The sequence below is a fragment of the Astatotilapia calliptera genome, chromosome 9, assembly GCF_964374335.1.
Source record: "Astatotilapia calliptera chromosome 9, fAstCal68.1, whole genome shotgun sequence".
Taxonomy (NCBI): Eukaryota; Metazoa; Chordata; class Actinopteri; order Cichliformes; family Cichlidae; genus Astatotilapia; species Astatotilapia calliptera.
The window spans coordinates 23,874,743-23,898,727 of NC_137430.1; the positions used below are offsets into that span (position 1 = coordinate 23,874,743).

Below are 23,985 nucleotides of genomic sequence, written 5' to 3' on the forward strand. Positions count from 1 at the left end.
TTTTAATGATAAATATTAATAATTTATTTAAATGACTCTATTGCACCACTGCATAGTGGTTAGCACTGTGTTACAAAGCAGAACAAAGATTCTGGGTTCAAACCTGCTACTTTTCTGTGTGGAGCTTGAGTGCTCTCTGTCATTACCACAGTCTAAAAACATGCAATTTAATTTAGTTGGTGATTATAAAATGGCTACAGGTCTAGATCTTGGTGAGAAAAGCTGCCTTCTGTCTGCGACAGTAACTGTGTCATAGACCGATGAGGCTCTTTCCAAGCGTCAGCTACGATAAGCTTTTTAGAAAGATTCGTGTTGGTAGGCTGCTGATTTTTGACCCGTCTATAATAAACAGATTATTTCCTGGCGATATCGTCATATTAACAGAACACACACTGACATTAAACTTTTAGACTAGATTGATCTAAAGTAGAAAGAGTAGGACCCTGTTTTTGGATTTTGTGCCATTAATTATTAGGCCACACTGTTACCACACTCACTCTTGCCACGCTACACATCATCTGCAAGCATAAATTATCATGTGGGTGTGAGCGAAGTGTGCTTCATCTGAGTAATTCATGATTTAAGGCTCGAGTTTGGTCATTTCAAGGCTTTGAGGACCCTCTGACATAATTTTAATCCAGCTGTTTCTGAGCCAAGCTGTCGCAGTCTCTCTGCTTAGTCTGACAGGAATAGCATCCAAAAGCGCTTCCTTCAATAGTGCTAAATTAAAGAGGAGTCACAGATCCGGCAGGATGCACCCCAATCTTGACAAATTGGAATGATTAAAGCTCTAGGAAACCCATGCTTCATCTCCTAGTTTCAGTCAATTTATGACAGCTCTCATTACTGTCCCTGCTTTGTCCCAGACGTTCTATACACTGCCCAAATTAGCAGTCCTACATCATACTGCCTGTTTATGCATTCAAACCACACAGACTGGGCTGCAAAAGCATATCATGTCAGAGAAGAGGCAGGCACTTAACATGTGACAGTGCTGTCCTAGTCTGCATCTGGTCCTCCTTGTTTTGAGGGGATCTGTGGGATAGAGGCAATTTCCTAGATTTTATGTCAGCTCTGAAACTAGCACTCTCTCTCCTTTTATCCTGTGCTAGCAAGCCGCTCTACGCCTATTGTGTGTTTTCAGGGGAAGAATATGAAGTTTGGCAGATACAGAGCAAGCCTGATTGGTGTCCTGAATCATTAAGAATGGACCACAGCACTGGAGTCTGCGTGTCTGACATTTCAGAACAACGTGAAACCGGGCCTGTCGCACAGATAACGTCCCTTGGGGGCGAGGTTGCGAGCGAAACACCAGCTTTATTTATTTATTTCGCATTAATTCCGTGCAGTCAAGGTGGCAGCTTCGTATGGAGATTGTCACGTTTGCAGCATCTTTGTTGGCTTCTCTTTGCTATCACAATGTTGCACCTTGTATCAAAATTGCAGAGGTTTCCGGTGAAGCATTTGCAGTCTGCTGCTAATGCCCAACTCCCGATGTAAGAATGGTGTGGTGATGTATGCAAGCACTCTATTGTTAAGTCTTTTGGAGTAAAATCCTCTTTGCTGTCGCCCAGCTGGGAGCGTAGGGTTCAGGGTTGAACATAATTGAAGAGAAACCACACTTGCTGGCCAGTTAGTGGTGGACCCTAGAGTAATAGCTCACGCAGCGTCTCCACTGACACCCCTAAAAGTACCATGCCCCTTGTTTATGGTTGTGGACCTTGCAGTTTTAAAATTCCAATGAGGTTCCATGCTGCTTTGTCTTCATCAGGCTGGATGATTTAAGTGCATCGAGGGAGAAGGGGACTGCCTTCGCTGCCTGCTTCACAGGGCCAGTAGAGCATGCAGCAGGAGGCCACTTCAAACAGCTTCACTAACTATTTCATATCAAAATCTTTCATTCACAACTTTTGATTTATAATTTCACTTGTAGAGTAAAAATTGTGATACGCTGACTAATTTTAGGGTATTCATTTAGGTTTAGTTTTTGGTGACATATAAATCAATTTTTTTCATTCACTGAATTACTATAATTCAATTTAAGGAAATGAAATGTACATCTGGAACCTAGCCACAATACCACATGTACAGCTAAAATAAGATTTAACACACAAGTGTCTGAATACTAATGCTCATTGTAAGATCTGCAGTCAGTGTGTATTTAAATCATCTAGACAGTTTTGGAAAGGAAAGTGGAGATTAATGAGCCTCATCACTGGCAAGTCCTGTAACAGAAATGGTTATTGGTTTAGATGGGCTGCCACTGTAAATTAAGAAAGTGGAAAGTGATAACATCTTTTTATCGTTTCGTTCGGTTACTGTGTTTCACTTCTCTTTGCAGCTTTAGTCACTGCTTGTAAGAACAACATCTAGCAGTATAAAAGACTGTGTTTAGATTTTTGTAATACACCTACAATTGTTGGATGTTTTACATTCAAATCTTATTTTGCAACTGAGCCAGATATTTATTGCAGGTATTGTAGGTTTATTGCAGGCATTTACTCTGTATTCACCTCAATTTATCACTTATGACAATATAATGCATTCTTATAAAATAAAATATCATGTGTTCAAAATGTTGGATATCTCTCTCTATCTCTCTCTATCTCTCTCTATCTCTCTCTATCTCTCTCTATCTCTCTCTATCTCTCTCTCTATCTCTCTCTCTATCTCTCTCTCTCTCTATCTCTCTCTCTCTCTATCTCTCTCTCTCTCTCTCTCTATCTCTCTCTCTCTCTCTCTCTCTCTCTATCTCTCTCTCTCTCTATCTCTCTCTCTCTCTCTCTCTCTCTCTCTCTCTCTCTCTCTATCTCTCTCTCTATCTCTCTCTCTATCTCTCTCTCTATCTCTCTATCTCTCTATCTCTCTCTCTATCTATCTCTCTCTCTATCTATCTCTCTCTCTATCTATCTCTCTAATCACAAAACTGGAAGTGTACCAATTAAACAGTGTGCCAGATTCATTTGTAATTAGTACTATTTTACATAGTTCTTCCAAAGGACCTCCAGATGAATTCACAGCTGCAGTTTCTTAGAAGAAATTACAGGATGCTTTGGGACCCCTAAGTGTTACCAAATGAGCTACAACAGTAAAACATGGGTGGGTCAGTTTATTTGCACTGTACTTAAACCAGTCTGTGTTGCTGTAGGTCCACATGTCCATGCCGCTGTCTTCACATGTTACCCAGCTCACACTGCACCTAATACCTGCTCCTGTGGTTGGTAGGCCAACAGAGCAGTGGAACCATATTATTATTTGGGCTGTGCCTCAAGACGCCCCTCAGACACATGCCTGGCCACCAGATACTTGCCATTGAGTGTCTCTTCCTGGGACTGGCTCCAGCAGAGGGCTCTGGTTTCCTGGGAGAGGTTAACCAAAGTCAAAGGAATTCTCCTTGTCTGAGACCCTACCAGAGGCTACTGACCCAGACAACACACCTCCTGGGATTACAAGGAAGCATAAACCTCCACCACGGTAGGCTGGTGATACAGGGGTGTCGAAAGGAGCCAGTCAAAATAGCTCAGTAATTAGAAAGCAACTAGAAAGAGACCCCAGGAAAGACCCAGAACCAGTTGGAGAGATTATATTTTGGGCCTGAGCCTGGGAATACCTCATGCTTGCCCAGAAGGAACTGAAAAATGTGTGCTTATGCTGCTGCCATTGTGCCCCAACGTTAGTGAAGTGGAAGATAATGGTTGGGTGGATGGATGTACTAGGGACAACAATGCAATACAAACTTCTGACATGTCAGATGGTTTCTTGAGAGTACAAATTTATTAGAAACATTACAAAAAAGAGATATGGCACTAAAATAATCTGAAATTAAAGTTACTCTAAATAGCTTCCAAAATAAGTGCCCAAAGGCATCTCATGGGAGGCTACTACATGGCAAGTGTTTGCAAGAACTTTGCACATATGGATGCAGCATTCTCATTCTTTCACTTGTATGGTATATTCCTACAGTGTTGCAAGAATACGACTCCTTTCTCAATCACTGAGACTTGTGGATAACTGAGCAGTGCAGCATGTTGACCCTGCATGACCAGACCAACCACACAGCGGTTATGTACCTCACAGAACACACACATACAGATCTACAGTATGACAGAAGTAGCCGTGGGGCCCCAACGCTGCTGCATTTAGATTTAAACAGAACTTTTGCATCCACACATTCAACATTTATGAGCATTTCTTGTTTTCCTGGCATATGGTGCTCCGCTGGGGCTCCTCTTTCCCATATGCCGCAGTGCCCAGAGGAACATGCAGACTACCTTGTTGGGCTGTTGCAGATGAAGGAATATCACTCAATCACACACAAACCAAGCATAAATGTGCATGCACTGCCAGAAGAGTCGATTAGCGTGTAGAATGTTTGAAGGCAAAGAAAGCCTAAGAGTGAAGACGAGCTTGATATAACCTGACACGTTTCAGCGTGATATACAATATGTGAGTACTACTGTATAGATTCACAAGCGATTGAATTTAAACTCTTCACTTACGATTGGTCAAAAGTTGGCATGGTTTACTGAATACAGTGAAATACAGAACTATAGGATTCTTAATTAGGGGAATGACAAAGACAAAGAAGCCAGTGCATGAAACTATTCTAATACTGAGCTGTAAATCACGAAGCACCGTTATTCAACAGTAAAGACCTCATATATATACAGTTAAAAAACACTGAGTTGGAATTTGCTGCATTTAAGAGTTTATCACTTGGTGTGATAAACTCCAAGATTAGATTACACACAGATAGCTGGTTATATATAATTGGGCCAGAATTAGATTTCGCTACATGTTGATAGTCATGCCAGTGTACTAATGCATGTTTGGCTTTCATTAAGGTAATGAACATAAATCATCTCTATAATATCATTTGCAATGATTTTATTTTTATAACTCTGCTTAAGGAAAGTGTATATGCATAACAAACAACAGCCACTTCTAACAGGAGCACTTTGCTCTCAAAGTTGAAGTTAGTTTCAGCATTTTAACACGGTTTTCTGTGCTGTATCAGGGGATTTGAAGGAATAGCCGTTGCAAATGTATGAGTTGAAGAGATGCGTGTTTTCTACCCGCAATAAATGCGGTATGAGCGAACATAATGAGAAGATATGAAGTTGATTTATGAAGTTTTAAATGTATTATTTCTAAAGCTCCTTCATTTACACTTCTTCACTCTCGCTGTATCTTTCAATCATGCTGAATGTAGTAAGCGGACACATTCATCATTAGAATTTAATTCCCCGTTTCATTGTGGTCTCTGCAGCTCGGCTGTATCACTGACGAGGTCTAGCTCTCACGCTAAAATAACCGAATTACCGACATGGCAAAGAGGAGACTATGGATTCTGCCATTATCGCCATGGCAACATGAGCTGGGAGTGTGAGCTGCCGGTTTGATATTGCACTCCAGTGAGCTCCTGCTCACTCTTGTTAAGAGGATGGGAGTTCAGACCATTGTGTTCTCTTGAAAATGGGGGGTAAAAGCATCGCTTCGTATTGTGGGCAAGCCTCCAGGAGATATGATCAGAGCTATGAGAGACTGCGAGGTTTTCCAAATAAGCTGATTCCAGTTACGATTTTTTAAAAGGGTGGATTTCATCGGCACGTGTCATCTCTGCTTTGAGAAAATTCATCCTGCCCTGGGTTGAGCAGCTTTTCATGCTAGAAACAGGATTTGCTCGACTCTTTTAAAACTTATGAAATGAAAATCAAGACACGCTTTTCAAATAAATTACTTTTCAGCTTCTTCAGATTTGTAACTTGAGTGTCTAGCCATTGGTTACAACAGGGCGAGTGTTTGTCAGCAGTGAAAGAAATACTCACGTGATAAATAAATAACTAATTAGTCTGTTTAAAGTATTAAAGTACGATAATTCATAAAAAATGCCCTTTGTAATGTTCTTATTGTACATTATTACAGTTGAAATAAGACACAATATGCATGAAAGTACTCTGTGACTTACACTTTATAACTACAGCAGCAGCTCAGCCATGGAAACCCTTGTGATGGCACAATCTTCCACTTCATGTATAATTTGCTGTGGTTCCTCAATACTTTTATTTTGCAACAGTGGAAAACACTTTTACAGTACCAGACTAAAATTCAGTGAGCTGTTCTGAATGACTCATTCTTTCATAGGAGGTTGTAAAGGCAGACTGCGTGGCTTGCTGTTTGACTTTATGCACCTGTGGCCATGGGACTGAAAACACATGAATCCAAAACACTGTGTGCTTTCAGTAGACTTTATTCATGTAGTGTATGTAGCGGTCATTCTGGTCTAGGTGCAGCTGCTTTGAGATATTATATTATTCTGGGTGATCCAGATATAATGGTGTCTGTTATTTTAAAAGCACATCCAAATTTTTATGTGAAATCTTATTCTGTGAACTATTAGATAAAAGAATTGTGTTGCAGCTTTAGTACGCTTAGAAATTATTATTTTGTTTGGTATTTAAGGGGGTAATCTGCTGTATCTAACACACCATCAACATTTTTCTCACTTCTATTCTAAAAAAACAATAAAACAAAAAAACAACAATTTCATTGTACAGTGGGGCAAAAAAGTATTTAGTCAGCCACCGATTGTGCAAGTTCCCCCACTTAAAATGATGACAGAGGTCAGTAATTTGCACCAGAGGTACACTTCAACTGTGAGAGACAGAATGTGAAAAAAAAAATCCATGAATTCACATGGTAGGATTTGTAAAGAATTTATTCATAAATCAGGGTGGAAAATAAGTATTTGGTCACCTCAAACAAGGAAAATCTCTGGCTCTCACAAACCTGTAACGTCTTCTGTAAGAAGCTTTTCTGTCCCCCACTCATTACCTGTATGAATGGCACCCGTTTGAACTCATCATCTGTATAAAAGACACCTGTCCACAGCCTCAAACAGTCAGACTCCAAACTCCGCCATGGCCAAGACCAAAGAGCTTTCGAAGGACACCAGGAAAAGTATTGTAGACCTGCAGCAGACTGGGAAGAGTGAATCTACAATAGGCAAGCAGCTTGGTGTGAAAAAATCAACTGTGGGAGCAATCATCAGAAAATGGAAGACATACAAGACCACTGATAATCTCCCTCGATCTGGGGCTCCACGCAAGATCTCATCCCGTGGGGTCAAAATGATCATGAGAACGGTGAGCAAAGATCCTAGAACCACACGGGGGGACCTGGTGAATGACCTGCAGAGAGCTGGGACCAAAGTAACAAAGGTCACCATCAGTAACACACTACAACGGCAGGGAATCAAATCCCGCAGTGCCAGACGTGTTCCGCTGCTGAAGCCAGTGCATGTCCAGGCCCGTCTGAAGTTTGCCAGAGAGCACATGGATGATACAGCAGAGGATTGGGAGAATGTCATGTGGTCAGATGAAACCAAAGTAGAACTCAACTCGTCGTGTTTGGAGGAAGAAGAATACTGAGTTGCATCCCAAGAACACCATACCTACTGTGAAGCATGGGGGTGGAAACATCATGCTATGGGGCTGTTTTTCTGCCAAGGGGACAGGACGACTGATCCGTGTTAAGGACAGAATGAATGGGGCCATGTATCGTGAGATTTTGAGCCAAAACCTCCTTCCATCAGTGAGAACTTTGAAGAAACGAGGCTGGGTCTTCCAACATGACAATGATCCAAAACACACCGCCCGGGCAACAAAGGAGTGGCTCCGTAAGAAGCATTTGAAAGTCTCCAGACCTCAACCCCATAGAAAATCTGTGGCGGGAGTTGAAAGTCCGTGTTGCTCGGCGACAGCCCCAAAACATCACTGCTCTCGAGAAGATCTGCATGGAGGAATGGGCCAAAATACCAGCTACTGTGTGTGCAAACCTGGTAAAGACCTATAGTAAACGTTTGACCTCTGTTATTGCCAACAAAGGTTATGTTACAAAGTATTGAGTTGTATTTTTGTTATTGACCAAATACTTATTTTCCACCCTGATTTACGAATAAATTCTTTACAAATCCTACCATGTGGATTCATGGATTTTTTTTTTCACATTCTGTCTCTCACAGTTGAAGTGTACCTCTGGTGCAAATTACTGACCTCTGTCATCATTTTAGGTGGGGGAACTTGCACAATCGGTGGCTGACTAAATACTTTTTTGCCCCACTGTACATGTACAATGACAAAGTGCTATTCTGTGCTATTGTATTCTATTGTATTGCATTCTATATCTTAAATTGTTTTGAAACTTGTTTGTTTGTGAAGAGAAAAATAAAGACAATTAAAAAAAAGACTTTAAAGCTAAAACCAAAATTTAAAATGAATTCAACGTTTTCACTAAGAGAAGCTGATGAAGGACAACATAGATATAGAGCTATAACGTTTTCTTTCTTCACAGTCTCGTTTTATTCTGTAAAATTGTGATCACCAAATCACCCCCAATTTTCTTGACAGGTGGCACAGATAGCATCTTTTCATTTGTTCAATGCATTTCCTTTTGTTCTCCCAAATCATTGTCTTCTAAATGCAAATACCTCAGGCTCGACTGTTCAAGACATATTTTTTTCCCCATTATTGGCCAGTCTCAAGAACGCTCGCGGCAAACTAACGACACGTTTCAAAAGAAGTTTTCAGAACTTTTTTTCTTTCTTCTTTGCCTTGTTGAGACTAATCAAATCCACAAAGGCTGGTGCTCCAGACACTCAATTAACCAAATGTATTTCTTTTTTTATCAGCACAACAGTTTTCAGCTCTGCTAACATAATTGGAAAAGGTTTTTTCTAATCATCAATTAGCCTTTTAACATGATAAACTTACTTTAGGTAACAGTGTACCACGGGAACACAATAGTAGCTGCTGAAAATCATTTGCACGCGGCTATTTCCATTAAAAACCATTAGTGATTTATGATTAATGAACAATCATTAATTGCCTTGTACCATATTTGTAATCAATGTAATCTTGTATTAATTTAGCACAAATACTTCTTTTCAAACTCATTTTCATAGTGACCCCAAACTTTTGAGCTGTAGCATAAAAGCACCTCAGTTATATACAGTTCAGTTCTTGCATAACTGTAAAATAAAGCACCCAGGGAATCAAATATCACCATCAAGCCAAAGTGCTCCAGGATGACCTGGTAGAAAATGAAAGGAAAATATACATGAAGATATAAAAATAGCTAAAGCAATGATATGCACCAACACTTTTTCTTAAGACTAATATTCTGACATTTTTGGAGATATAAAAAGATAAATGTAAAAAATATGTCCAAGAAAACTTTCATAAAAATCCAGGTCCAGGCAGTCAATGTATATTTGGAAATTAATGTCTCTGGCCCACTAAAATAAAGGCCTTTTATTACTTGTCCAACCCTACCGGGAGTGCCTGGACCTGGATTTTTATGCCAATATTAGGTCATAATTTTTCCATTTTTCTTTTTACCATTATTCCCTACTCCACCTGATGTCTCTCAAATGGGACATCAGGAGCTCTCCTGTTATTTTCTTACTTTAGGAGATATTTTTCATCACTTTTTTTCCTCCAAAGTAAATAAGACTCGTGCTGTTTTTATGTCTGTGCAGAAAATTTCACACTAAAATTCAGGTAGAAAATGTAGAGAAAATGAATACCGGCTGCACATATGCACGTTTTCCAAAGTGTAACATGTTGCTTCACTGTTCTGTTTTTTGCAGTTATGATTTCGATCACATAATTGATACCAGATGAGTAAAAACTGTGTCATATTCAAACTTTTTCATTTGAATGTGACACAATTTAGTTTCTTTGGTGACCAAAGAAAGTAGAAAATGATTTTATTTTCTTAAAACAACACATCTCTGCTGGTTTTGTTGCCATGCTGTGGAAACTCCGGTGGTCACATGTGGAGGCATTCATCTGACACCAGCTGGAAGCTGATTGGCTACATCGACTGAGCAGCACAGAAAGGTTTATTGTATCTACAAATGACGCATGAGTTTCAACGCAAAGCGGGGCATACTTAACGCGTGAGCTGAACAATTTGATTGAACTGAGTCACAGACAACCCTCAACAGCTACTAAAACATTTACCGCATTCACTGATATCGGATTAGTTAAAGGCCTCTCTGGAAATGATAAACATCTCTGAGCCGAAGAAACACACCGAGATTGCGATTGATGCCATCACTGACATAAAAACTTAAGAAAAAAAAACTTTTCTACCAATAGCCCGTTCCTTGTGTAATTAATTAAAATCCAATTACAAGTACTCATTACCGTAAACAAACACCACATTAGCATCAAATATGCAAATGAGCGAGTATCATAATACTCAGTGTGATGAATCACTGTGCATTGGAAGAGAGAGACCTGGTGATGTGTGTGAAACAGCCTTTCTTTTGTTCAGGTTGAGTGTGTGGAACCCAAATAGTGTGTGAGTACAGTTATTTGCAGCAAATATAATACCCATTAAAGATTCATTAGTGAGCCAATGTACCAGACACATTCTTTTCATCCTATTTGGTTCAGCAGAAATACTGGCTTGCACATAAAAATGAGTCAGAAAATGTGTTGTTTTCCATTGGGTCTTTGCAATTAAGTCAAAAACTGGTGTGTGTTGTAAACCAAGGAGATTTGAAAAAGGAAATACTACTTCAAAGAAAAGCTGTCAAATGGGATTTGATAAGAGGTTAAATTTTCAGTTATTGTAAAGCAATGCCACATACTGTCTGTTCTTTAGGTTGCAAATCTGAACACTATTTCCACTAAAGCAAAAAGCTCTTAAATTCCTGCTTTCTAGTAATGAAGAAAAATGAGAGAGAGAAAAATAAGTTAATTAATAACTTCTGTTAGACTACATTTTCACAGTTTCACTGTTTTGTCTGTTTAAATTAAACTTTCCTCGGTTTCTTTCTTGGTGCATTTTGTGTGTGCAGATGTGAACATGGTAACCACACCGGGGTGCGGACCATTAAAGGAAGCAGATAGATCCTTTGGAGGAGGTGGTATGGGTCTGGTTCCAAGTCAACTCCAGAGAGGTTCATTTATGGTGAGAACGTGATCTGACAGCAATTCATCCCAGCTACTAGGAGTGTGCTGCAATGCTTAGCTGAATGCCTTCCTGTAACCAGATATGCCTTTTGCCATTCTGCCATAACCTTTCAGAGTACACAAACTTTAAAATATTCCCCAGATAAAGACGAATGTTAGGAGTAAATTGTTAGCTGCTACACAAAGACCACAGCACTTTCTCCCTGTATTTACTTTTGTTGCTTCCACTCCAGACACATCTGGTACATGTGTGTCTGGTAAATAAGTGGACTAAATGTTCTCACATGATTTGTAGTGTTGCATGTTGGTGCTCTGTGTGATAAGAAACCGAACTGGGGGGAAAAGCGTTATATTTACAAACTCAGCTGACTCATATCAGTGTGAAAATAACCAAAAACAAAGCAGTTGGGTTTTATAAAAACTGCTACAAAACAATTTTAGTTTACTAAACTAAATCTTTGCCTTAGCATACCATTTAGCATACAATTAACCGTGTTTACCATCACAATTTAGTTTAGCATGCTAGTTTTATGAAAAAGACTAAAATTCAACTGAGGTTGATGAGAAAATAATTTTTCTCGGCTTTGATTATAAACCAGAGTATTGGACTGTAAAAAAGTGAAATATATGAGCTTTTTATCTAATGGCATTAGATAAAAATATATCTTCAAATCAGCTAAAGTGAGTATCAGTCGGGCTGAAAGGAGCACAAATGTGTATAAAAGACTTCATGAAGTTCATCCAAGATACTATAAATGTCAGCTGGATGGTGATGCTACAGGGAATGTTACAGGAATCACAGAGGATATTGAAGTTGATGATCTTTGCATCATGACACCATAAAAATCTGCAACCAGATGTTATCGAGACATTTCATGCCAAATGACAAGTCAAGGGATAAATCAAAGTTAGTGTCCTTTGGGAGAATATAGTAATGATAATTCAACCATTTAACATGAAATCAAACATAACCATTGTGAACTGATCTGCTTTCCATTTCTTGAGCTGCTATTAAGTCAAAACTGAAACTTTTCAGTTCTGTACTGACAAATTTGAGGAAAATCGCTCACAGAACAGAAATAGTATCTTTGTGCATATATCGTTAGATATAGTGTTAGGTTTCCTTTGGATATGTGACTACACACTAGCACAATAACTACAATGTGCTTAGAAAGCTTCTAGTTTCAGTCCGTCTTGTTGTTGCTCGCCTGGAGGCAAGGACGGTACCTTTTCATTTTGTGTCAGTGTCAAAGTGCATTGACTGAAACACATTATCTGTCATCTCAGTGTATTTGCAGGACAATGGCTGGACCTAAAGGCCTCCCATTTTAACAGTGGTGCGTGTCAGGGTTATTGCCGAGAAAGTGGCATTTTTCTTTGGAGGGCAGATGGAATTTCTCATGGGTGACTCAGAACAATTTTGGTGTCAAAAATTTTCAATTTCTCTAAAGCTGTTTTTGTAGACGGGTTTACTTTTAATGCATTTATTCTCAGATGATGAAAAGAAAAGCGCCATTTTCTAACTGTAACTTGTAAATGACCCATCATAGATGTGATTAAGTTACCCAATTTTGCACAATTACTACTTCACTTTTTTTTTATGGGTAAAACCGACAGATAGGAAAAGTCCTTGCCAGCGATGCTGTCTGTTATTTCCATGGTGTAACAACACCCCGGCATCCAAGCACATTAGTATTCACAAAGCCATGGAATTTTTGCATGCAATATAACAAACATTAGGACTCTGCATTCGACATGGTTGTTGTGATAAGGTGATATGTAATTTTAGGATGCGCTCCATACAGCGGGTTTGTGTGCTCACAGCCAGTCTGCCATTTTTTACGTGTGCAATTCTATTTAGCAATCTGTCAGTGCCCCAAAACAATCCTGAATAAACTAAAGAAATGACACCAGAAGGTCTGTGATGACACGAACAGCAGGAATGTTCAGCAAACTCGCTTTACCTGAAATGAAGTCAGTGCTGCTTTCCACCAGTGGCTCAGAGAAAGAGTTCCACCTGATTATATTTTGGTGAATACTCAGCTCTTCAGTGGGGACTAGGATATCTGGCATAGCTGAGCCTTCTGCAGTTATTGTATATTTATTTCCTTGTCCTCTTCATATTTGCTTCAATGGTTCAACTAACATTAAGTGTGTCACTTATTATCCAAAATTATTATATAGTTATTATACAAATAACACACACCCATTTTTCTATTTTCCATTTTTAATTTTGATAACAAGTATAAAGAAGCATCACATGTTAAGAAATAAATGCTACGCCTATATAAATGGTAAGACCATTACACAGCGTGCAAACAAAGGTTGAGACAGTTACAGAGTTAACTTAAAAGGACACTCATTTTTCACTCAGTTTCTTTTTACTCAGATTCTAATATTTCCTTTTTTAAATTTCTGTTTTTTCTTTCATTTTCTTTTCTTTTTTCTGGTTGAGTTGATGAGTGATCTAACACGGTTTTCTTCTTTTTCTGTTTTCCGTCTCTTTTTACACAGCAATCACAGTTAAAACGGTTTAACTGTGATTGCTGTGTTGTAGAAAAACACATTAAAAATAAATGCATTTCTTGGAAGATTAATTTTTTCCCACCTCTTCTTTGGTGTTTTTGATGATATTACCTTTAGCACAAATCATCTTCATAAATTCCATCTAGTCCTCTACTACCTCTTCAGCTGCAACCTCCTATTTGATGTTCTTCAAGTCACAGTTGAGTTGCAAATCATGAATTTTGATACCTGTATATACGCATCAGCTATACCTTACTCCTTTTGCCTACAGAATTATGATAAAATTATGCTAGAAAGAGACTTTTCACAGAATTTGACATGATAGCATCAAAACATTACTGCAGATTTGTTGGCTGCACATGCATCATGAGACTCTCTTATTCCACCACACCCCACAGATGCTCTATTGGATTGAGGGTTGGTTACTGTGGAGGGTATTTGAATACAGTGGACCCACTTCATGTTCAAATTTCAGTTGATTTAAGCTTTGTCACATGGTCTATTGTCCTACTGGGATTAGCTGTCAGAAGATGGGTACAGTGTATTCATAAAAGGATGGACATGGTTAGCGCCAATACTATAGGTAGGCTGTGGTATTTAAACAATGCTCATTTGGTGCCAAAAATGGGCCAAGAAAATATTTCCCACCCAATTACACCAAAACCACCAGCATGACCAGTGGATCCATGCTTTCATGCTTTTTATTACCCTACCATCTGAATGTTGCTGCAGAAATCGAAGCTCATCAGACCAGGAATTGTTGTTCAATCTTCTTTTTTGTCCAGTTTTGCTGAGCCCAAGTGATTTGTAGCCTCAGTATCTTGTTGTAGGTGTAGGTGACAAAAACAGCACCTGATGTGTTCTTCTCGTGCTGTTAGCCCAACCGCGTCAAGGTTTGAAGTGTAGTGTGTTCAAAAACGCTCTTCTACATACCTTGATCTGCATACCTTGAGTGTTCGTTTGAGCAACGGTTGTCTTCCTATGAGCTCAGAGCAGTCTGACCACTCTCATCTGACCTCTGGCATTAACAAGGCATTTTCATCCAAGAGAACTGACACTCACAGGACATTTTCTCCTTCCCAGGCCATTCTCTGTAAATCCTAGAGATTCCAGTTCTAAATCCTAGATCAGCAGTTTCTGAAATTCACCTGACCAGCCAACAACCTTCCTACAGTATGTTCAAAGACACTAAAGTCACCTTTTCCCCATTTTGATGCTAATTTTAAACTTCAGCAGGTCATATTAAGCATGTTTATATGTCTAAATTTATTGAACTTGTGCCGTGTGACTGGCTGATTAGATATTTGGATTAACGAGCATGTAAGCAGGTGTATCCAATAAAGTCCACCCAGCTATCTATTAATCCATCCATCCACCCTCCATCTGTTAAAAGAACTAAATCATCATTGTCACAGTAAACGTTTTAGAATGACCTTCTACATCCTATGTTTAAATGTGCACATCTCTGTGACCTTAGCTTATAGTCTTATATTAATGAATCCTTCTTGGCTCAACTAATTATCCTGTGTTTGATTAACTAAACACACTGGCTTAACATCACCAGCTCAGCTGATTATGAATGACCTAGTTCTTCTTGGGGCTTTTAAGCGCCATGCAAAAAAATCTTGACCTGTGTCCCTGGTCAGTTAAAACTTATTAGCATGGACTTTATAAAGGAAAAGAAAATTAGTATTACCTCAAACTATTGCATCACGTTAATAATGCTTCATATGTCAACATTTTATCCAAATATAAATAAATAGACAGCCTCTACATGCTTTCTCTACTATTACCAAATTATTGCTATTTTTCTAACATTCGCAACTCCTTCACCACAGATACTCCTTCTCATGTTACTGAAGCTTTCACATTGCCTTGCTGAGCTCATGTTCATGTGTTTCTGTATCTTACTCTGTAGTGAAGGATTAACTCTCTCAGCAAAACCATCCCTTCAGCTGCTCATTCATTAAGAGCTCCTCAAACAGGAGACCATTCTCAGTCAAATTACACAGTATAACAAACTCGCTCTCACTCTGAACTCTTCACATTTGGTGGGGAATCATGCTTGAAAACACTATGTACCCCTTTAGCATCATATTTAAACATAAAGAATGGTCCAGTGGACTTCAATAGAAGCCCTTTAGTGACTTAAATGGATGACATGACACTGCAGCCAGAAATTCGAGGCTAGCAATGTCTCTGACACAGAACTCTTAACAGTGGTGAAGAAAACAGAGATATGTGCTGCAAATGGCAGAAGAATAAAGAAGTTAACTTTGTATAAGTGTCTCTACAAGCTTTTGGTTGCCTAAACCAAGCCAAACAGTAAGCAATGAAAAACAACAACAACAAACAAACAAAAAAAACAAAGTCTTAAAACTGTGGCAGTACATGGGGTGCAAAGTACTGAACTTGTCTTCATTTGATTTATGCCACCAAAACACCTCCAGCCTCCAAATGTAGATGCTTCCTTATCAAGCAACATGCTGGAGCAGTATCCTGCAGGCTGAAAGGTGAAGGTGCACCCGCTGCAAAGTGAACGTTTTCAGCAAGTGTCTCTAACACAACCTGAAAAGGGTGTTTAATTTAACACATGACATTTTTTGTCACTGGTTGACTTGTGCAGCACCATGGTTAAATATAACTTCCGAGTGAATGGGGAATTGTGCATCTCATGTAGTACAGAGAAAATGTTCTTGTCTTGTCCTTTTTGTCTTCTTCTATCGTGCTAGAACTCTTAAGGCTGTTTTCTCAAATTGAGTTTTTACTCATAGTTTGGTCCACAAATCTCCTCTTTTGTAACACTTACATAAGAAAACTTTATCACTTTGTGTCCTGAAGGCTTTTATAGAACAAGGTTTTTCATATATCATTCAGAGACTCATTCAGAGCCTTTATAGAAGGCAAAAAATGGATTTGGTCTCTTTTTGGCTTTTGTATTTTCTTTGGCAACAATTTTAAATCTGAATAGCTGAATTTAGGGTTTATTGTTATATTATATGACACTTAATTTGCATACTGTTCCAGAAAACTTGCAATATAATGAAAAATATTCTTAATGTAAGTAATCTACTGGAGATATTTCATGATAGTAACTGCACTGCTACGCAATATTCCCAGTAATGTAAAAGAACAAGTTGGCAGTACTAGTGATCCCACTATTCCTCCACACACAATGTTTTCTACCTGCACAACAAAATAAATTAATAATAATAATAAAGATAAACAAAAGTGTAAAATGTTGTCATGATGTCTGGTTTTTGTTTCAGACTTTTGAGTTGCTTTAGTGTTTTTGCTTTGGTTTTGTAATTTTTTTGATTCATGTCTTGATTTTTTTTCCTGGCTTCGTTCTCCCTCTGTCTGTATTCATTTCCTTAACTCTTTATTTTCTTGTTTAATGTGGCTCTTAATCTTTAATGTGTCTTCATCTTTAGTATCTTTGGGGTACTTCCTGTTTTATTCTGATAGGTAGTTTCCTTTACTCTTACTTCCTCAGTCCTCTGTGTATAAACTGTCCTCTAAAGTGTCTGGTTCACAGTTTTCTGCTGTGACTGCTCATGTTTTTTTGGATTTTAGTTAATTTTACATTTTTGGACTCTTTTTAATTTTGTCATTTGTTGTTAGCCTGAATAAATTGCTTGTTTTTTAGTTTACCTCCAGTCTTCTGCATTTTTGGCCTCACTAAGGCATTAGGATTTCCAACTGGGATACCCATGATACATTTTTATATTTATAAGCACTTACTTACATAATAATAAAAATAAGAACCATAACAGCTGATACAATAGAGCCCTTGCTTAATAAAGCTTTGAAATCATCACACTCATATAATAAAAAAAGTACCTTTCAAGGTTCCTGGCTTTGCTGAAGTCTATACTTAATTAAGTTGCTGGACCTTACTGCTTTGTGAAATCATTGCCACACCAGTTTCCACCTCCACCACCTTTACTCTAACATACACCCCCACAGCACAAGTTACTACCTGAATGCTTGTTTTGATAATTTCAATGAAAGGAAAACATTCTGGGCATTTCTGCAATGTCTAACATGTGTGCTGGTCGCATTCAGAGCTTTAGCCATGCAAGTTTTAATCTGTCAGTAAGCAAAAGCTTTGATTTTTCAGTGGGTGAGTTTGTATCAGTACCAGTGGTGGTAAAGTCACTGATATGGAATATTTTAATGAACACAAAAACTTGGAACAACAATTTGTCAGGTTTTATTTCATCCAGACTGTGTATATTAGGGCTTTGCTGATCTTGGTGTTTTAGATTATGTTTACTTATCATTACGTGAGTGTCCTTATAGTGGATGGGGCTGCCTAAATCCACCTACTAGGAATTAGATAGATAGATATTGTATAATAGGGGTGCAGAGAAAGAAATAATCCCGAGAGAGAGACACTGATATTTCCATTTGAAAGAACCCGAAAGTCTTTTGTTCAGTTTGGTGGGAAGCTGTTCCCTCAACCATACAAGACGTTATTAGGATTTGTGTATGTTGACAGTGAATAACTTGATCTTTAATCATTTACATATGTGGGTTATTTTCAGTCATGATCTCTTGTTGTTAGCTGATGCACAGCCATGTGGAAAAACGTTTAACCTTCAGCTACATCCCATTTGCCTCCCATGGTGATGGTGCCATAGTAATTATAACCCTCTGCAGGGTTGCAAAAACTAAACAATTTTAAGGCTTGATATCCAACAAAATCCTTGTCAGGACTGAGCTTCGGGCTAACATTAATAGGAGGTCTGGCAGAGCAGTCAGGTCCACCTTTGATAAATTGCCAGCTTTATTGTCCTTTACTTGCTGCCCTCTTTTTTTCCTTCCTTTTACTGTACACGATAAATTACCCTTAGTGTTAAATTCTCTCTTGTAAATTAGGAAACTTACTCAGACGAGCCTGAGGACATTTTTACCCCAGTTGTTAGCCACCTGGGGGTTCAGATAATTGATTAGGAGAGAAAGTGCCACCGGCACAACGTCTGCTCGAAAGCGGGTGTCCCAATAAGCCCTAGGTGTATTCAGGTCTTTGTGTTTGTAATTTTACTTCCATTACAGAAGACTGAAGTTTTATGTCAGCTCTCTGCAAGGCAGGAAACTGGTCTTAGCAACAGGTGCTTCTTACTGTGGCCGCTTTATCGCAATTTGTATATGAAGAAGGGGGCCTACAGTGGTGGACACCTGTGTTTCTTGTATTCCTTAACATTGTCCTGCAGAGTTAATTCGCCTGAGGCAGAATGTCTCAAAGGGAGAGCAGTAATTCCAGCCGCTGGCAGCCAGGCTGACAACAAAAACCCAATTCTACATTCAGGTTTAGATTACAAGTAATTTAATTTTTCTTGCATTTTTCAGGTTTTATTTACATTTGTTTTGTTGTTATGTTGAATCGCCTACCCCAACCTATAATATTGTGAATGTGTGTGTGAATGGGTGAATGACTGAATGTAGTGTAAAGTGCTTTGGGGTCCTTAGGGACTGAGTAAAGCGCTATACAAATGCAGGCCATTTACCATAATAGTCCAAGATAACCATAGATAACCCTGAACTGGCAGCCAGTTTATTGTTCACTGAATATTCCTTTGAACCTTTCACTGCAGAATGTGGAATACCAAGGTTGCCATATAGAAAATTGTATATAATGTTGACTCATAAAACCACGTTTCTCTAGCTAGGAGAGCAGAGTGGCCATTTTTATTATAAGTCTTTTTGTTTGGTGCTTTTGCAGGCCAGGGCTTCTTGTATACTTGGTCAACTCATTAGTTCTAGGTGTTATTTGGTATCACCTTTGTTTTAAAACCACAAACATATTTTCTGTTGTACCCAGTTTATGAACAAATATCTGTTTTCTACATAGTGAGAATATTTCCTATGGGCATGCAAAATTGGAGAGTGAAATAAATAAATAAATAGATGCTGCATGGCAACATTGTAACACACAGCTACAGTAATAAAACATATCCTGCAGGGATTCACATCCTCACTCCTGTTAGACACTCACTTGTGAAAGAATCATGTCTTACATTACAGTCTTACGACTTTATAACTAATTTAACCCGTGAATTAAGAAAGTAAGTAGCAGCTACTCAGACTCAGCTTTATTTTCGTTCAACTATTTGATATGTGAATGAAACACAGATTCGTAGGTTATGGTATTGTCACATTTTACCAAACAACAGGTATAATACTATAAAAAAACTACTAAAAATACTAAACTAAATCTTAAAAACTTAAGTACTAAAATATGTTAAAATATAAATAATGAAGCTTAATATATCTTACATCATGTGTGGCAGCGAGTAGCAGTAGCTTAAGATCATTGTGGTGTGTGTTGTTGTTGTTCATCTGTGGTTGTATCTACCAAAGTTTATGAGCTGGACACTATTCCAGGAAGCATGTTCAACATCTCCGAGATTTTAAACTCCGAGATGTTGAACATGCTTCCTGGAATCAATTCTGGGTTGATTAAACGTGACATCTCCAAGTTAATAAGTTCACCTAGAGTTAAGAACGTGCGCGAGAGGCAAAGGAAAACCATTATCGATGGAACTCTAACACCAGGATTCACCACAGCAACCGGTAAAGCCAGTGGAGGGAGGAATATGAATGTGTGTCAGTGTGGGTCATAAAGTTTAACTTTATGAAACAGTGAAACAGCAGGAGACGAAAAGAGTCATTTTAATTAGCTGGGACCTCTCTGAAATTATCATACACAAAATAAAATACTGATGTAAAATATTTATTAATGTAAATTCATATATGCAAATTAATATTTTGCTATTCTGTTTTTTTCCATTTTCAAGAAATTAGAATTTTCTGGCAAGTATTTCAACAATTATTTTATATGGTCTTTTTTCAATATATAGCCAGCTTCAGTTTTCATTAGAAGCTGGAATCCTCATTTTACATTTGAAAAAACAACTGGAGATAAAAATAAGGAGAAACAGATTACACATCATTTACTAATGGACCTGTCATATTGGCTACCCGGATAGCAAAAGACTCCAGAGGCAGATCTGCCCTCAAGTCGCATTTTTCCATAATTTCGGTAAACATTTATTGTACTGATGGGCTGTATCAAACTCATTCCTATAGACGATTTGATTGTTTCAGCCATTACTGGATAAAAATCCTTCATGAGATTTAAAGAAAAACTCTGCTTCGGTTTTTCACCATTTATAATTTGAACTAATACCAGCCCTCACTGATAGATAATGGCTTTTTCACAGACATAGCAGAGATGTCTTCTGAGCTACTACTCATAGTAAGAGTTCACAAACAGTAACTGTTTCAGTAAAGGCAAATATTTTTAGATCTGTCCATATGCTGGTCAGAAAGCTTTTGCTGTGTCTTTATAAATTTAAAAAGATGAGATATTTTGAATAAGGACAAAATATGCCACCATGAATGGATTCAAAACTGATATGGACGGGATGAGCTGGTAAATGATGCAAATCGCAGACCAAGTTTGCTGATCCATTGTGGAATCTATAACTCTTGGGTTGATCGGGTTCAGAGTCAGTGGGTAGACCCACTGATAATAAATCAGGTGATTTTCGGTGGAAAATAGGTTGTTATTCAGGCTCTGACTTTCAGACACTGCACCTTAAAAAAGTTGGTTTGACATCATTTAACGTTTGAATCACACAACGTTTTGAATGCAGGTTTTTGAAAGCGTGTTTTAAAGTGGCTTTTTTATATGCACTATGCAGACAACTCTGCTCTGAACATTTCCACCCTCCGGGCAGTTTTTTGCCAGGCCTGCAGAGCCTTTTCACTTTGCTCATTTATGCAAACACAGACATGTATGTTCATTTATTATGTATCACTGTATATAGTGAGATTATAAACAGACTTTTTTGCCATCTAAATAACAAATTATTAATGATGTTTATTTTTCTTATTCTTTGCACGCTACATATTTATGGCACAGTATAAGTCAAATAAAACAATTACAGGCACTGTTAACATTACTGTTGTGTTATCATACATGCATGAGATAATAATGTTACAATGACGACTTCCATAACCCATAGAGATGCTGATATTTCCTGGCTGTTTTTAGAATAAGTTAGGAGTTAGTGAACAGACATACAAACATACAAGGTCTTCATGGTGGTGTGGTGATTAGCACTGTTGCCTCACAGCAAGAAGGTCCAATCCACCACTTGGCTGGAGCCTTTCTGTGGAGCATGTTCTTCCGGTGTTTGCGTGAGTCCTGTCCGGGTACTCCGACATCCACAGTCCATAGACATACGCCTATTTTTCCATCAGTGAGACCAATTACAACACGACAAATGATTGCTCATTGATCAATGTGTTATGTGTCTAAATATTTCTACAGATAACTTTAATTTAAATAGTGACTGCTGGTTCCAGTGCAAGGGAACTGGCTGAAAGCCTGGCAGCTGCATTACTATCCAACAAGTTACAGAATTACAAAGATATAGAGTCTGATCAGATAATACATGGTGTAATCATTGTCTCCATTCTAAAAACACTCCTGTTAACTTTAAAAAAGAACAAATGTCTAACTAGGATTTAAATGTCTGCAAAAAAAGTAAACTTCTGCAAATCAATTTGCTCCAGGAGTTTGTTGAAGAAAACCAGTCAGTGAGCAAGTTCACAGAATCTGTTACCCCAGTAACTGACTGAGAGCGAACGCTCTCAAAGCTCTTAGTTAGCCCTGGTTCCTTAAATAGGGCTGGATTTTTTTTTTATTACATCCTGACACATTTTTAAATTGCAGGAGGGCGTACTTTCTTTTTATCATGTCGCACCACAGACGTAAAAGAGAAAGAAGAGAGAGAAATTAGGATTGAAGCAATACTTTCTTTTCTTTTTGTTGGTGTGTCTGGCCAACTTAAACATCTCTGATTGGATGGAATGGTAGTTAACCTTTCTTCTGAAATGGGTTACAAACAAGGAGACAAACGAACAAATAGAAACCCCGTATGCACTCCTGGACCTATTAGAACACAATCATTACTGTGGCCCTGTCCTTCTCATGGCAGTTGCAAGAGCATCCAATGAAGCAAAATGTCAAGTTCAGCCCCAAAGGGTAATTAGAAAGCAGAATTTGCCATTATACTAAACAGATTGGCAGTTAGATATGGACTGACGGTGCAAATTTTATTTAAAAGGTTTAATTAAAATTCAAATATAAAATATAATCAATGCAATAAAAGAAAAAAGGAATTCTAAACTGCTCTTGGAAGAGAAATAAATGACTGAAAAAGGATTTTCTCCAATACGTGTTGATGTGCTGCCAGTACAATCCATCTGCATTTCATAATATTTAATGCTTTGTAGAAATTCGGATCTATTTTTGTTTATTATTTTCCTGGTGAACAGGCGGCATACTTTTCTTTAACATATGGGAGTCATGCTTGGCAAGATCCTCACACAGAAATCGGCAGATTGTAATAAAATATGAAACCTGTAATTCAAAACGCAGCAATAAAATGTCAACTTTATCTAACAAATGGTCTTTAATCCATTTAGTGGCATGAAGGTTAGATAAAATAACCAAAAAATAAATTTCTAAATTATGTTTAGGATAAAAAAAAAAAAATCTCAGTATTTTTTTTTTATTTCTAGATGAAATTTTACTATAGTAAAAGTGTTTAAGTAAAGCAATGTTTTACCTGTTGTTGTACAGGACACAATATTTGGTGCCAGCTGGAGGGCTGTGAAGTTTTGCCCTGGGCCCCAACATGTCATGGTCCGCGGCCCGGCGTCTGAGGTGCTGGTGGGCGTGGCCGCTGACTCCACACCTGCATCCCATCCCAGGCGATCACCAGGTGGACCATTTAATCCTGCCCAGCCTGCTGCTCCACGCCAGTCCGTAATCGTCCTTCAGCGGTAACGCACACCTACGGGAAAGTCCTTAGGCAATCCTATCCGTGTGAACTAGTACTAACTCTGCCTTGTATACCCAGATCACTGCTCGGCGTGTTTTGAGTCACCAGCCTGTCCACCTGCCTGTCCAGAATTTGGATCACGATCAACCCCAGCCGCCTCGCCCTTTCTGGAGCTTCTCCCCACGGACCCTCACCCCTCCCTCCGGTTCCCTTGGCCCCGCTATCATCGTAAGACGCGTACACTACCTCCCCTCGTATGCTGCCGGTTTACCCGCACCCCAATAATCCTTTTTTCTTTTTCTGTTTCAGCCTCCCACGGTCCCGCTCTCGGCGTTTCCTGCGCGATTCTTCTCCCGGTCCCTCGGTTTCTCTGGTTCCGTGCGTTTTCTCCCTTCTACTCTCCCGGGACACTCTCAGTTATAATAAAGTTTATTTTTTCTCTCGTACCGCTGTGTGTGTGTTCTGCTCCTGGGTCCAGCTTGTGTGTTGAACTTCGGTTCTTGACAGTACGGACTGGCCAGTATCGACCAGCAGCTTCAATCGCTCCAGGACCGCTACCAAGAGCTCAGTGACACTCGGGAACAGCTGCGAACCAAGCCGCCCGATCCCGT

General features: G+C 38.8%; 1 protein-coding gene across 1 annotated transcript in view; it reads left to right on the plus strand.

Annotated features, from left to right (window-relative positions):
- Positions 1–23,820, plus strand: part of LOC113029870 (uncharacterized) — a 35,964-nt gene extending 12,144 nt beyond the window's left edge. The window contains exons 2-5 of the mRNA XM_080306085.1: positions 10,871–10,983; positions 23,173–23,375; positions 23,453–23,602; positions 23,684–23,820. Coding sequence (XP_080162211.1) covers positions 10,871–10,983; positions 23,173–23,375; positions 23,453–23,474 — 338 coding nt within the window. The 3' untranslated portion in view covers positions 23,475–23,602; positions 23,684–23,820. The remainder of the gene's footprint in view (positions 1–10,870; positions 10,984–23,172; positions 23,376–23,452; positions 23,603–23,683) is intronic.
- The last annotated feature ends 165 nt before the right edge of the window (positions 23,821–23,985 follow it).